General features: G+C 56.4%; 1 protein-coding gene across 3 annotated transcripts; it reads right to left on the reverse strand.

Moving 5' to 3' along the window:
- Nucleotides 1–883: 883 nt before the first annotated feature.
- Nucleotides 884–9,381, reverse strand: TMEM109 (transmembrane protein 109). 3 transcript variants are annotated; one of them, XM_027858920.1, is made up of 5 exons: nt 9,266–9,381; nt 6,611–6,671; nt 3,980–4,221; nt 2,813–2,915; nt 884–2,459 (listed from the first exon to the last, which is right to left on the reverse strand). In XM_027858920.1, exons 3-5 carry the CDS (start codon nt 4,184–4,186, stop codon nt 2,071–2,073), a joined length of 699 nt encoding a protein of 232 aa, XP_027714721.1. In that variant the 5' UTR covers nt 4,187–4,221; nt 6,611–6,671; nt 9,266–9,381; the 3' UTR covers nt 884–2,070. The 3 variants fall into 3 exon arrangements, with proteins under 3 accessions (XP_027714721.1, XP_027714720.1, XP_027714719.1); XM_027858919.1 differs by lacking the exon at nt 6,611–6,671 and having other exon boundaries at nt 9,266–9,380; XM_027858918.1 differs by lacking the exons at nt 6,611–6,671; nt 9,266–9,381 and adding an exon at nt 6,188–6,580.
- Nucleotides 9,382–12,824: the final 3,443 nt, after the last annotated feature.

Below are 12,824 nucleotides of genomic sequence, written 5' to 3' on the forward strand. Positions count from 1 at the left end.
AGATCGAGGGAGAGAGGGGAGTGTGTGTGTGTGTGTGTGTGTGTGTGCGCGCCTGCTGGGAGGGAACCATGGGGGCGTGTACAAATGTGTGTGCAAGAGTGTAGGAGAGAACATGGGAGGGAAGGCTTGCCCCAGGAAGGGTGTGTGTACAAATGTATGTGTAAGAGCGCTAAAAGAGAATATAGGGGGAACGTTTGTCCCAGGCGGAGGGGGGAAGGGCGGTGCAGTACCTGGAGAGGGAAGGCTTGTTCTAGCTGTGTGTATGGAGAGTAAATAGAACTTGTCCCGAGTGTGTGCGCGTGTATGTGTGCGCGCGCGTGCTACGGAGCATGGTGGGAGGGGGGTGTAAAAATGTGTGTGCAAGAGCCTATAGGAGGAAACGCTTGTCCCAGGCAGGTGGGAGGGGAGGAAGGGCGGTGCAGTACCTGGAGAGGGAAGGGGGGAGGGAAGTTTTGTCCCGGGTAGCGACGTGTTCCTGTATACGTTGGGAGGGGGAAGGACCTGGGGAGGGAAGGCTGAGCCCGTCAGGTCAGTCAGCCTGCTCGCCCTCTCCTCACCGAAAACTCAATCTCGGCCCTAACCCAGGACCCCCTTTTTGCATTGCGCAGGCGCAGGCGCGCGGAGATGGGAGGGTCCGGGTGCGCCCCTCTGCGCTGGAGCTCGTTAGTTCGCCGCCTCGGGCCGCAGCAGCCCCAGGCCGGCACCCTCCTCCAAGCTCCCCCTGGTGGCAGCGATCGGAACTATTTGGCGTTTCTGCCCCACCCCCTCCCCGGCACTAAGCCTCCCGGCACCCCCAGCTGTGGAAGGGGGAAAATTCAAACCAGAGAAAGGAGGAGGGGCTGGGGACGGGGGTAAGTTGGGAAATCACAAGCAGCTCAGAGACTTTGAGTAAACATGTTTTATATGGAACAAGATAAAATAGCGTGCGTTTATCTTTTAATTTAAAACCCAAAGAGCTTCAATAAAAATAGAGATCACTTGCAGCTGATGCCTCATCAATTCCTGGGCATTTTGCTTCAGGACATTGTCAGACCGGAGCCCTAACCCGTGCCGGGCCCCCTCACCTTCATGGCAGAAGCTGCCGCTTTCCCCTTGCCCTCACCCCTCCCAGATCCCTGGGGAAGTCTGGCGATGGTGGCATTTTCTTCACGGGCACCCCATTGCTCACAGGCCTCCTGGCTGGGCAGTGATGCTGGAGGGGAGGGTAACGAGGAAGCTGGTTTCAGGCTGCTATACTGGTTCTCCTGACAGAAGAGTTGGGGGGGGGGTGTCCAAAATCCCAAGTGGGTTCTGATGGATCCACACCATGGGACACTTACTCCTTACAGGTCCAGGGGCACTCGATAACCACCGGAACATAACCGGAGAGGCTGCAATATTCCCTAGCTCGCTCAATGGGGGCTCTTTGGTTGGCATGGTGTCAGGATTCTGGGAGGCTCCTCCTTTCTCGACACCATGATACACATTCCTACCTACAGCAGGCAAGAAGCAGGCACTGCTGGCTTGATTGAAGGCACTTGTCACAGATTTTACACCCATCCCAACCCGAAATCTGAACCCCTAAGACCTCAGGGGCTGCTGATTCCAGCCCTCCTCAAGCAACCAGCTCATGTTTCCTCCCCACCGGGTGGTGGTGCACAGGACACATGGGGCTGCCTGCAGGGCACGGGCGGGAGGGCCAAAGGGCAGCAAGGAGGGAGTGAAAAGCGAGATGGGGCAGGGGCACCAAACAGCAGAGAGAAAGAGGCGGGCACGCTGCACTGAGGTCCATCCATGCCACACGTGTCTGGAGGTCTCTGTGAAGGCCACGGCAGTGGTGTGTTTTGAGGGTAGGAACAGGAGATGGAGAATGGGCAGGCCCTCTCCCAACTCTCCATGGCCCCACTGGGCTACTGATACAGCAGAGACCCTCTTAGAAAGAAGGGCCCCGGGGAAGGCAAGAGGGATGGGGAGAGAGCAGGGGAGTCGGCCTTCATCTCCTGGCTGGGGGCAGGCGGAAGCAGCTCAGCTCTCTGGTGTGGTGACAGTGGCAGCGCCATCCAGACTCCCTCGTCTCTGCCCCAGGCCCCCTCACTCCTCGGCGCTTCGGGTGGCCTTCGCAGCTCTCCGCTGCCTCCAGCGGAGTTCCTCCACCTGCCTCTCCAGGCCCCGAACTTTGGCCTCCAGTTGGGCTCCCGAGGCCCGGCTGCCGCTCAGCCGGCTTAGCAGGGCATAGAGGGTCAGCAGCCCCAGCAGCATCAGGGCCCTGACGGAAGGGTCTGCCACAGACCTGACCACGGCCACAAACCCCACAAGGAAGATGACCAGCTTCAGGCCCCACAGGATCCGGCCCAGCAGAGCCAACAGCAAGCCCAGGAGCAGGGCCAGCACCCAGTAGGCAATGAGGGACCCCACTCCCCACAGGAGGAAGGTCTGTACTTGGCCAGGGCTGAGCTTCAAGCCTTGGGTAAGGTGGTCACCTAGGAGAGGAAGGCAGTTAGAGCATTAGCAGAACCCACAGAGAGAGAGTGCCAGCAACACTCTCCCTGGCATGGAGGGGGAATAGTTTCTGTCCCCCTCCCCCGAAGGAAGAGAAGAACCCCGTTTAGGCAGAGGAGAAGCTACCGTCCCTCAAGTAGTACACCTATTATTCCAGCCTCCCTAGGCCTGGAACCCGCCCCCAGGACAGCCAGATGCAGGAGAAGTATCCAAGTGCCTGGAAGCAGAGCTCTGGAACACTCCCATGCCAACCCGCCTCACCCCCTCCACAATGGCAGGCACTAAGCCCCTGCCGTCTGGCCTGGCCTACCCAGCCAGTCCTTCCCCTCCTTACCATTCAGCCCCATGGCATTCAGGAGCTGTGCCAAGATCCCAGACAGAGCGAAGAAAGCCACAGAGATGGCAGAGGAGATGGCCCACAGAGCTTGAGATGTGGTCTAGGAGAGGGGAGAGCAGCAGGGTGAATCTGGGGATCGGCTGTGCCTCCCCCCCCCCCCCCCCGCCCCGAGGCAGGACCAAGGAAAAGCTCGGGGGCTTTGGGATCCAGCGGCGGCAACAGTTCTAGCTACACTGAGATGGAGGGGCCTCCAGACTCAGAGGGCAACTCTCCCAGGATCCAGCTCTATCTACCGAAGGATTCTTAAGCAGCAGGGAGGGGTCCCAAGGGCTCCGTGGAGGAAAGGTCAGAGGTCCGTGAACTTGGCCAGGGCAATACTGACATCTTTATTTTCACAGACCTCTAACTGAAATGTAGTATTTCCCCATTCAGTGATCAATGCGGGCCACAAACCACAGCAGCATCAGGCTTCACTGGGCTGACTGCCCAAGGCCAGGACCCAAGGGAGGTAGGTGAAGGACCCCTGCCCTAATGTGGGATGACGATGCCACGTGTCCCTCTAGTCTGCCACAAAGGGGGCCCTGGGATTCCAGACCAGTTGCTGTTCGGCTGACAGGCGACGGCAGTAGGAACAGGGGCCTTATTTTATATCTCTCAGCACTCTAACTGAGGTCATCACCGGCCTGCCTTCTCCCCATTAGAGGGACTCTGGAGGCTTAGGAGGTCATGCCAGTTATGACTTTCTGAGTTTGAAATAGCAAAGCACTCAACGAGCAGGTCTTCTGTTAATATTTACACCATTAACCGATGACATCAGCCCAGTGCAACTATCCAAGGCATGGGCCCAAATCACTCTTCTCCAGCAAGAAGGTGAAGTATTTGGGTCACAGTCAGACAAGCATCAGACTTGACAGGTAAGTAGACTAGTCCAATGGACTGGCTGTCTCCTGCCTTTTGCCCTTAGAGAAGGGAAGGAGCCAGGGATGATGAGGGTGGAGCTGCACCCGGGCCTGCTGAGCCCCCTTCACGGCATGTGTTTAGCTTATTCTTAGGGGACCCTGGTACCAGCAGAATCTGAACCCAGAAGTGATGGCTGTAGCCTTAAGTGGACCTGCCATCCAGCTGCCCCTCTTTGCCCACCCAGCCAGGAAAGCTCATCCTTACCTCAGTCACGACATGCATGATCTCGGGCCCGATCCAGGCGTCCATGGTCTCCCGAAGAGCTGACCCTGTTTGGGACAGGAAATCCGCTGGGGGGTCCCTCTTCTGCTGTTTTCTGGAATGGAAGTCTTGCTGGCAACTTGCCACACGCAGCACAAGAAGGAGGGCCACGAAGGCCACCGAGAGTGCTTTGGGCATAATTCGACCCATCGTGAATCTACTGCCCAACCCCAGCAGGGTTCTACCTGCCAGGAAGAAGAGAAAGACACGGTTATAGATTTGGTCTCCAGAGCCCTGGAGAAGTCTTCTTCTCTTCCTGTCTGATGTTTAGCCAGGTGGGCTTACAGATCAAACCCTGATTCTGGAAAAAGACCAGACGCCTGCTGGAAAGGATTCTCAACGGAGAGCGTGGGGCCTTGCACTGGAGACATATACATGTGCCAGCTAGCTCACAGCTCCTGTTTCATGCCTTTCTCTACCCACTGTTGACAACCAACAGTACTCAGGCAGTGCACAGTGCTAAATTCTGCAGGGGAAAATACAAGATCAGTAAGATGTGGTACCTGCCCTCAGGGAGCTCTGAATGGGGGGGAGGGGTAAGGAAAAAGATGACACCTACACAATGTCTATAACACAAAATGCTACCTGAAGCTAGTGCCGCTCAGGGGCCAAGGGTGAGGGGGGCTTCAAGGAAATAGGACATGAGAATCAGGCCTTAAAGGATAATAGAGACAAGGCGTGAGGCACTCCAGGAATGAAGAACAGAGTGCCACCAGCACGGAGGCAGAGGCACCAAGTCCTCGGCTGGCCCTGTGCTGACCCGGGGACAGCATGAGATGAGGACAGAGGTGGAGCGGTGCGAGCTGGGAGAGGACCTTGTCGCTACTCTCCAGTGATTTCAGGCAGGTCTGATCGACTCTTCTTGGCAGAGATGCTGGAGTGATTTGCCATTTCCTTCTCCAGCTCATTTTACAGATGAGGAAACTGAGGCAAGCAGGGTTAAGTGACTTGCCCAGGGTCACAGAGCTAGGTAGTGTCTGAGGCCACATTTGAACTCAGGAAGAGTCTTCCTGACTCAGGGCCTAGCACTCTGCCCACTGCTCCACCCACCTGCCCTAGAGGGCCTTGAGCACCAAGCTAAGGAGCTCAAACTTGACTTGATGAGCTACAGAAGGCTATTGCAAGGTTCTGAGCAGAGATCAGCCAAGTCGAGTTGGGCTGGCGATGACAAGAGATGGTTCAGAGCAGAGAAAAGGACAGGAGCAGAAGCCATGACAGAGGGTAACCAACCAGGAGCATTTCTTAACAAGGGTCCTACCAAACCGGCAACAGCGACACGTTGGCGTTCCAGACTAGCGCACACAGCCAGGGAACAATCAGGGAACAAAATCTGGGGCAGAAAGAGTACAAAGAACAGCATAAAGAGCAGATGTGGCCCCGGGTCCAAAGCCTGGCTGTCACTCATACCTGCTCAGCCTCCAGCGCGTCGCTTAGCCTCCTGGGGGGGGACCCAATGGCCTCAAAGCCTTCTCCAGCACAACCTCCTCAGCCCAACGAGTCAGAAATTGCCTCCCAAGAACACAGTGGGCCAGGTACGACAGTTATTACTATTCTCATTTTACAGATGAGGAAACTGAGGCTCAGAGAAATGACTTGGCCAGAGACACACAACAATTGGCAGAAGGCAAGATTTGAACCCAGGGCTTCCTGCCTTCAGCTCCAGCACTCTCCTCTCAGCGTACCGCACTACTTCTGTGTCTAAAACTTGGTCCGTGTGCCTCAAAGGTTAAGCGGGGCAGCAGATACAATAAGCATGAGGAGTCAGAGGCTGTGAGGGAGGACAGGAATTCTCCAGCGCTGTCTGACACCCCCAGAGGCTAAGGAAAGGAAAGGAAAGGCCAGAAAGCAGAATATGGTGAGCCCTCCAGTACCCAGAGTATTCAAGAGCAGAAACTGGAAGCTAGGGGTAAGTCACTGAAAGACTTTGGGCCTTGACTCCCGCCCCAAGCACAGTGTGGGGGCAAAGAAGCACAAAGGAAGGTAATCTATGGGGTGAGGGGGAGTCCATGCAAAGGCTCGGAGGTTAGCACTAGGTCTGCAGCAGCTCTCCCGGGATGCCCAACAGGAACCAGGCAGCCCTCTTCTTCCAGGGGCATGAGGGAGGGAGCCGCAAAGGGAACCTGTACGCTCCAGGGCGTTTCCATGATTCACCTGATACTGAGACAGGGAGGGACAGCCAAGTTTGCTCGGTTGCCATGGAACTCAAACACTTAGCTGGAAATCTCAGCCCAGGAGTGCAGAGGGGAGGGGGAGAAAGTGTTTCCCATCTTTCCTGGCTTTGAAGGAAGAGAATCCAGGATGGCCCAGGAACTGCTCCTGCCTCTCCTGCTTGAGGGAGTGATCTCAGGCCTGGGAACAGCTGCTCAAAAAGCAGCCCACGAAAGGGGAAGTTGTACCGAGAAAGCCTCCGATTCCGCTTTGTGCCAGGGACAGATGGCCACTGGCTGCCAACACACAGAAGAGGAGGCAAGCATCTGGGGCATAACCAAGTCAGGAACGTGCAGAGGAGGACTGGGAGCTTGAACCAAGATCCAGTATCATAACCCCCTCCAAGAACGATGGAACAGATATCACCTCCTCCACTCCGGAAGGTCGGCGTGGGTGGTCACCTCTGCTCAGCTGGCTGGATCGGCAGCTGTGGGCAGGGAAAGGAGATGTCTGCTAAGAGCGTCTCCTCTGACATGCCAGCTGATCCCCATTCGGGCCCCTGTAGCGGCCCCAAAAAACAACCCCTTCCACGGCGTCCTCAAGCTGTCTGGCCGTCCCAGGGACACCTGGAGGCAGGAAACATCTGGCAGGAGCTGCTGGCTGCTGTGCCCCACCACCCAAAGAGGTCGTCAAACCTCCTCAAGGACAAGAGTCACAGCTTACAGTGCCTCCGGATACCCTGAAGCACCCAGCCCTGGGCACAGAAAGAACTCAGTGGGTCTAGATGAACTGTCCGGCACAGAAAACCGTAAAACTGGGAGGGACCATAGAGCTCCTTGGGTGTCTCTTATTTAGGAGAGGAGATCTGAGCCAGCAGAATGTCGGAGTGGAGGAAGGGTCAGGCAGACCTGGGCTCCAGACCCTCCTCCATCACATGGTACATGTGGGGTCCTGAGGCCCATTTAACCTCTCACCGAGGCGGGTAGCTGAACTGCTATTAGTTCTTTCATCCATTAGCTCCTGACGCCAAGGAAATCACGGGACCAGTGTCCATCCTTTCCATTTTACAGAAGAGAAAACTAAGGCTCAGGGAGACAAAAAGGCTTGTCAGGATCAGGCAGGTTTTTTTCTTTTCTACTGTGTGTGACAAGGGGGTGGAAGGGATGACAGGAATGGCGTGTTGGGGAATGAGCCAACATCCCAGCAAAGGGCAAACGGTTTTTAAAAAGGTTCCGTAGCAGCAGAGCTGGGACCTGCATTTGGGCCTCTACAATCCCAGCCCTGCAGAAGCTGGAGGCTTTAACCAGGCAACAAGTTCAAACAAAGACCCACAAAACAATAGACCGCCAACCAAGATATGACCCGGCTGTGAAAGCCAAGTCTCCTAAGGCCTGGAGTTCCTGGTTTTGTGTCAGGGGAGCCCCGTGAGGAGGCAACTCCTCTCTTTTCCAAGGTGGTTCCATGGGGTCAGAAGGCGAGTGCCTCATTTGCTCCTCAGCGGAGGGAAGGTTCTAAATTCTTCTGCAGAGGCATGCAGGGCGGACAGGGTGGGGCAGCCCAGCTCATCCAGATGCCCCCAGTTCCTTCCTTCCACCTCGGGCTTCTCTGAATTCTGAGTCACCCACTCACTAGACGGCGGTTAAGGTCCTCTACTTGCTGCCCTCTGCTGGCTCAGGGCCGCCTGCTTCCCTTCAGGAGATGCTCGAGGGCAGCTGGACCAGTGAGGGGCAGGGGCTGTTTCTTGTCTCAGCATCCCCAGTGCCCGACACCTACTGGGTACTTAATAAAGCTGGCTGAACTGAATTGAATGCAAACGCTACTTAAATGAGGTAAAAAGCCATTACCTGGGGCAGCGAAGGGGTAAAGTGCATAGAGCACCCGGCCTGGAGTCGGGAAGTCTCAACCTCCAAGTTCAAATCCAGCCTCTGACACTCACTAGCTGTGGGACCCTGGCCAAGTCACTTACGTATGCCCTGTTTGCCTCAGTCACCTCATCTGTAAAATGAGCTGGAGAGGGAAATGGTAGCTCTCTCCAGTATCTTTGCCAAGAAAACCCCAAAAGGGACCACGAATAGTGGGACACGACAGAAAAACTACTAAACAACGAAAACAACAAGCCAGCAGGTCAAAGACGACTGGGGTCTTAACAGCTCCTTGGCAGCGTGGTGCAATGGCCCGGATGGATGGGTCTGGAGTCAGAGGACAAGAGTTCTGATCCCAGCCCTCCCCACCCCCACTCATCACCTGTAGGAATCAGGGCCTGTCACTTATCCTCGCGGCTGCAATGACCCTCACGAAACCGTGGGGCACGAACTAAAAGAGTTTTGCAGCCCCGGGGCTCCAGTCCAATGAACCAGTACTACCCCTCCTCCGACACCGCAGCAAACCACTTGCCCAAAGTCACAAGCTCTGGGGAGGGGGGAGGGGCGCAGAGCGGGTCGGGGGCGTGGCTACTGCTACCTGGGAGCAGGTGCCTCCGCAGGCTCCCAGTGTGCACAGCACGGGCTGCGAGCCCTTTCTCACCTTTGCCCTCTCCTCCCCACCCCACCCCCCAGCTCCTGGCCGCCCGGGCCGGTCAGCTCACCCCCTGACAGCTGCTGTCTGGCAGCTGTCGCGGGGGAAGGCCCCGGCAGCCTCCCCAGGGCCCCGGGCAGCGACCAGAGCTATATTCGCCCTCGGGGCTCGCTGCCAAAGCCTGCTGGGCGGCGCCTCCGGCGGGGCAGGGAGCGCAGGCTGGGCCCGGCGGCCGTGAGGACCCCCGTGGCGGCGCCTCTCGAGGGCGCGGGGCTCCGGGGCACGCCGGGCCGGGGTGGCCCCCCCCCCGCCCCGCCCTCGCTCAGCTCCCTCCCTCCGCAGGAGGAGCGCTCCGCGGGGCGCCGGGGTTGCCTGGAAACGCCGCCCCCGGTTGCCTAGCAACCGGTCCCCCTCTCTCGCCCTTCCCGGTCCCCCGACCCGCCCCGGCTTCGCTTCAACAGACCCCGCGGCGCCCCGCTCCGCACACGCGAGCCCGCACGGCCACGGCGGCCGGGCGTCCCGCCTCCCCAGCCCGAGATGGCCCTCCCCGCCCCAGTTCGGACTCACTGACGCCCGCGATGTCGGCCCTTCACGTGGGGATCCGCTATAAGCGCGCCGTGGCCGGCCTCGGCGCCTCAACTTGGAAGCCTCAATTACGATCTGCGCCTGCGCGGTGCGGGAGGCGAGGGAAAGCCGCCCGCCCCAGAGCGGAGCAGCCTGCGCGTGCGCTCGGAAAGGTCTCCACACGTCAATAGCTCTCCTAATGACCACATCCCCAGCCCCGGAGCGCCGCAACTTGGCGCATGCGTCGTGGCCGGTTCCAAAAAAAAAAAAATTCAGGAGCGCTCAGAGTCCCTCCCTCTCCCAGGCTGGGGAGGCTGGCGCATGCGCTCTGCGCGGTCAATTCCCAGCCCAGGAGCCGCTTCTTCACCTCCTTGCCTTCCCTGCACTTCCATTCAAAGGGACAGTCAGTTCTGCTAGAAGGCGCGAATCTGTTCCAACCTGATGGCCACGTCAGGCTAGCCCAGCGCCGAGCATTTGGCGTCTGCCCGCGGGCGAGTTTGCTCCCGACGAACGGCGAAAGCGTCCTCGAGCCCGTGCCCCAGCCTCCTCGGAGTACGCAGGCGCAGGCCGCCCGCAGCCGTCGGGGGCTCTCCTTGGAGGTCGGGCTCGGCGGCGACCGTCTCCCCGCAGAAGGCCCGCCCTCGCGCCCGGCCCGGCCATGTCCAAGCGGCCCGGCTCCAAGCTGCCCGGCGGCGGCAAGAGGAAAGCTCTGAGCATCAAGGAGAAGCTGGACATCATCAAGCGCTTTGAAGGCAACGAGAGGACGTGCGACGTCTCCCGCGCCACGGGCCTCGAGGAGTCCATGCGGCGCACCATCCGCGACGACGCGGTGAAGACCAAGGAGACGTCCCGCACGGGCAGCGGCACGAGCGCGGCCAAGTCCGTCCGCGCGCGGCCCAGGGAGATCGAGGAGATGGAGCGGCTGCTGAGCCTGTGGATGGAGGGCAAGAGGTCGGGCACCACCTTCCTGACGGCCAAGGGCAAGGCGCTGTCCATCTACGCCGACCTGAAGCGCAGGTCGCCCAGCCCCGGCCACGTGGCGCCCTTCCGGGCCAGCTGCGGCTGGTTCAGCGGCTTCAAGCACAGCTACAACTTCCAGAGCCTGCAGCTGCTGGGCGAGGCGGCCAGCGCGCAGCTCAAGGCGGCCAAGGAGCTGCCGGCGCTCGTCCAGAAGCTGGTCAAGGACGAGGGCTACACGCTCGACCAGATCTTCAACTTCGACGAGACGGGCCTCTACTACAAGCGCATGCCTCGGCGGGCCTACATCTCCAAGGCGGAGAAGCAGGGCCCCGGGCTGAAGGCGGCCAAGGACCGGGTCACCGTGATGGTCGGGGCCAACGCCAGCGGAGACCTGAAGCTGAAGCCCGTCGTGGTGTATCGCTCTGCCAACCCGCAGGCCCTGCGAGGCATCGTGAAAGCCAGCCTCGGCGTTCATTACCGCTACAGCAAGAAAGGATGGATGACCGCCCAGATCTGCATCGACATTTTTGCCGAATTCTTCCCCGTTTTGGAGGATTATTGCAGGAAAAAGAACTTGGCTTTTAAGATTCTCATAATTATTGACAATGCGCCAAGCCATCCCCTGACCATAGCTGAACTCAACCCGAACGTCAGATTCATCTTTTTGCCTCCAGAAACCACCTCCCTGATTCAGCCCCTTGGGCAAGGGGTGATCGCCCTGTTTAAGGCTTACTACCTGAGGCGAACGTTTAAGATGTTACTTGCAGCTACGGGAGGTGAGAATGCGGAAACTGTTATAGAATTCTGGAAGAGATTTAACATCAGAATGGCCATCGATATCATCGTTGAAGCCTGGAATGACGTCACCAAAGAGTGCTTGCATCGGGTGTGGAAGAAAATGCTCCCGGACTTGATTCATGACTTTAAAGGATTTGAACCTTCGGATCAGTTGAAAAAAATCAAAGCAAGCTGTGTTGATCTGGCAAAACAAGTTGGATTTGAGGGGGTCAAGAAAGAGGACGTGGACGAGCTTCTAGAGTCTCCCCCTGATCACCTAACCACCGAAGACATGCAACAACTCGCTGCCGAAGGGCAGGTGGAGGCAGAAGATGATGAAGATGACGACGGCCAGAAAGCTGCGCCGAGGCAGCTTGACACGTCACAGTTATCAGATGTTTTAGGTGTTATTGAAAAACAGTTGCAGTGGCTTGAAGATAACGACTATAATGCTGAACGCAGCAGAATAGTGGCTAGGGGCATCCGGACCAATTTGGAACCATACCGGCGGCTTCAGTATGAAAGGAGGAGGCTAGCGAAGCAGCAGAAATTGTATGTATATTTTAAGCCAGTACAGAGGAGACAAGAAGTCAATGCCCCGACCACATCTGGTGGTCCAACTTCTCGTCTGACTTTGGATAACTCTCCTTCCACCACTTCCACATAATTCACAGGCTGCAACCCTTCGGATCTAACCCCCTTCAACAAGCAAACTTCAGGTCTTTTTCAAGGTGAAGTGCCATTTAACATGTATAAAACTGTGCTACCATTTTAAAAATTATGTTTCTATTTTTTTTTTAACGTGTTATTTACAAAGTCTTTGAGTGTAGTGCCCTAACTCCTTTTCCCGCATAAGCCCTGTGGCTTTTATGGCTCGATTTTGCATAGGAAGGTGATTTTTAGGAACAGGTAGATCGAGTTATTGCATAACCGGTTGTATCTTATTAAGTGGCTCCTATGTGAGGACCCCGAGTTGGGGGGACACAGAAATAAAACAATGGACAAATCAGCGCGTGTTTATTAAGTGTGCTTACTAAGAGCCAGGCATTGTGCCAAGCCCTGGAATACAGAGAAAAACAGTTGTCCCTGCCCTCATGGAGCTTACAGCCTTTTAAAAAATAACTCTGATTGGTGCTCCTTGTCTTTAAACCTTCTCATGTCCGCCTCACAGTAAAAAGGAGACTTTTAATTAAAACCAGTCCACAGTCTGAGGTTCTGTCCCCGAAAAGCCCACCATACTCCACAGCCACAGAACCAGCCTCTCTGTGGAGGGAAGGAAGGTGTCTTTCCTCACCTGCTTCTATTCCCAGGCAAGGACACAGGACATTACAATTGTTTTACCAGGTTTCTAGTTCCTTCCAGAGACATTATAGAAAATGTTACTGTATGGTGCAGAATCAATGGTATCTTGGAGTGAGTTTACCATTGGATGAGGAGGCAGAGTTTAAATGTGATTCTGGAGTTACTAGAAATAGCGATGGCTGAAGCCAGGCTCGGGAGAAAAGGATCAAGAACTGATTTCTTAGGAGAACTGAAGGCAAGGGGGGGGAGGGGAGAATGGCAGGGACAAAAGTCAGAATTTGCTGATTAAAAAAAAATTTAATTTAAAAAAAAATTAATTTCATCTTCCAGGAACTCTGTGCTTTCCTTTGAGTCAACAAGCACTTATTAGAAGTTTGCTGTATATGTGCCAGGCCCCGTGCTAGCTTTGGAGATAGGAAGGTAAAAACAAAACAGCCCCTGTCCTCAAGGAGCTTAGAGTCTACCTGCCACTGGGGAGTCAGGTAAACAGAGAAGTAAATACAATATGTGTACAAAGTAAATA

The sequence above is a fragment of the Vombatus ursinus genome, unplaced genomic scaffold (assembly GCF_900497805.2).
Source record: "Vombatus ursinus unplaced genomic scaffold, bare-nosed wombat genome assembly UNPS02013931.1, whole genome shotgun sequence".
In the NCBI taxonomy this organism is placed as follows: Eukaryota; Metazoa; Chordata; class Mammalia; order Diprotodontia; family Vombatidae; genus Vombatus; species Vombatus ursinus.

Bases quoted from the DNA above. Each gene is read 5' to 3' on its own strand.
- TMEM109 (XM_027858918.1), bottom strand. From the start codon at position 6,233: ATGGCAACCGAGCAAACTTGGCTGTCCCTCCCTGTCTCAGTATCAG. The intron at 4,222-6,187 runs GTGAATCATGGA...TCTTCCTGGCAG, and splicing joins CCTCCCTGTCTCAGTATCAG to GTAGAACCCTGCTGGGGTTG. The intron at 2,460-2,812 runs GTAAGGAGGGGA...TTCCTCTCCTAG, and splicing joins GAATGCCATGGGGCTGAATG to GTGACCACCTTACCCAAGGC.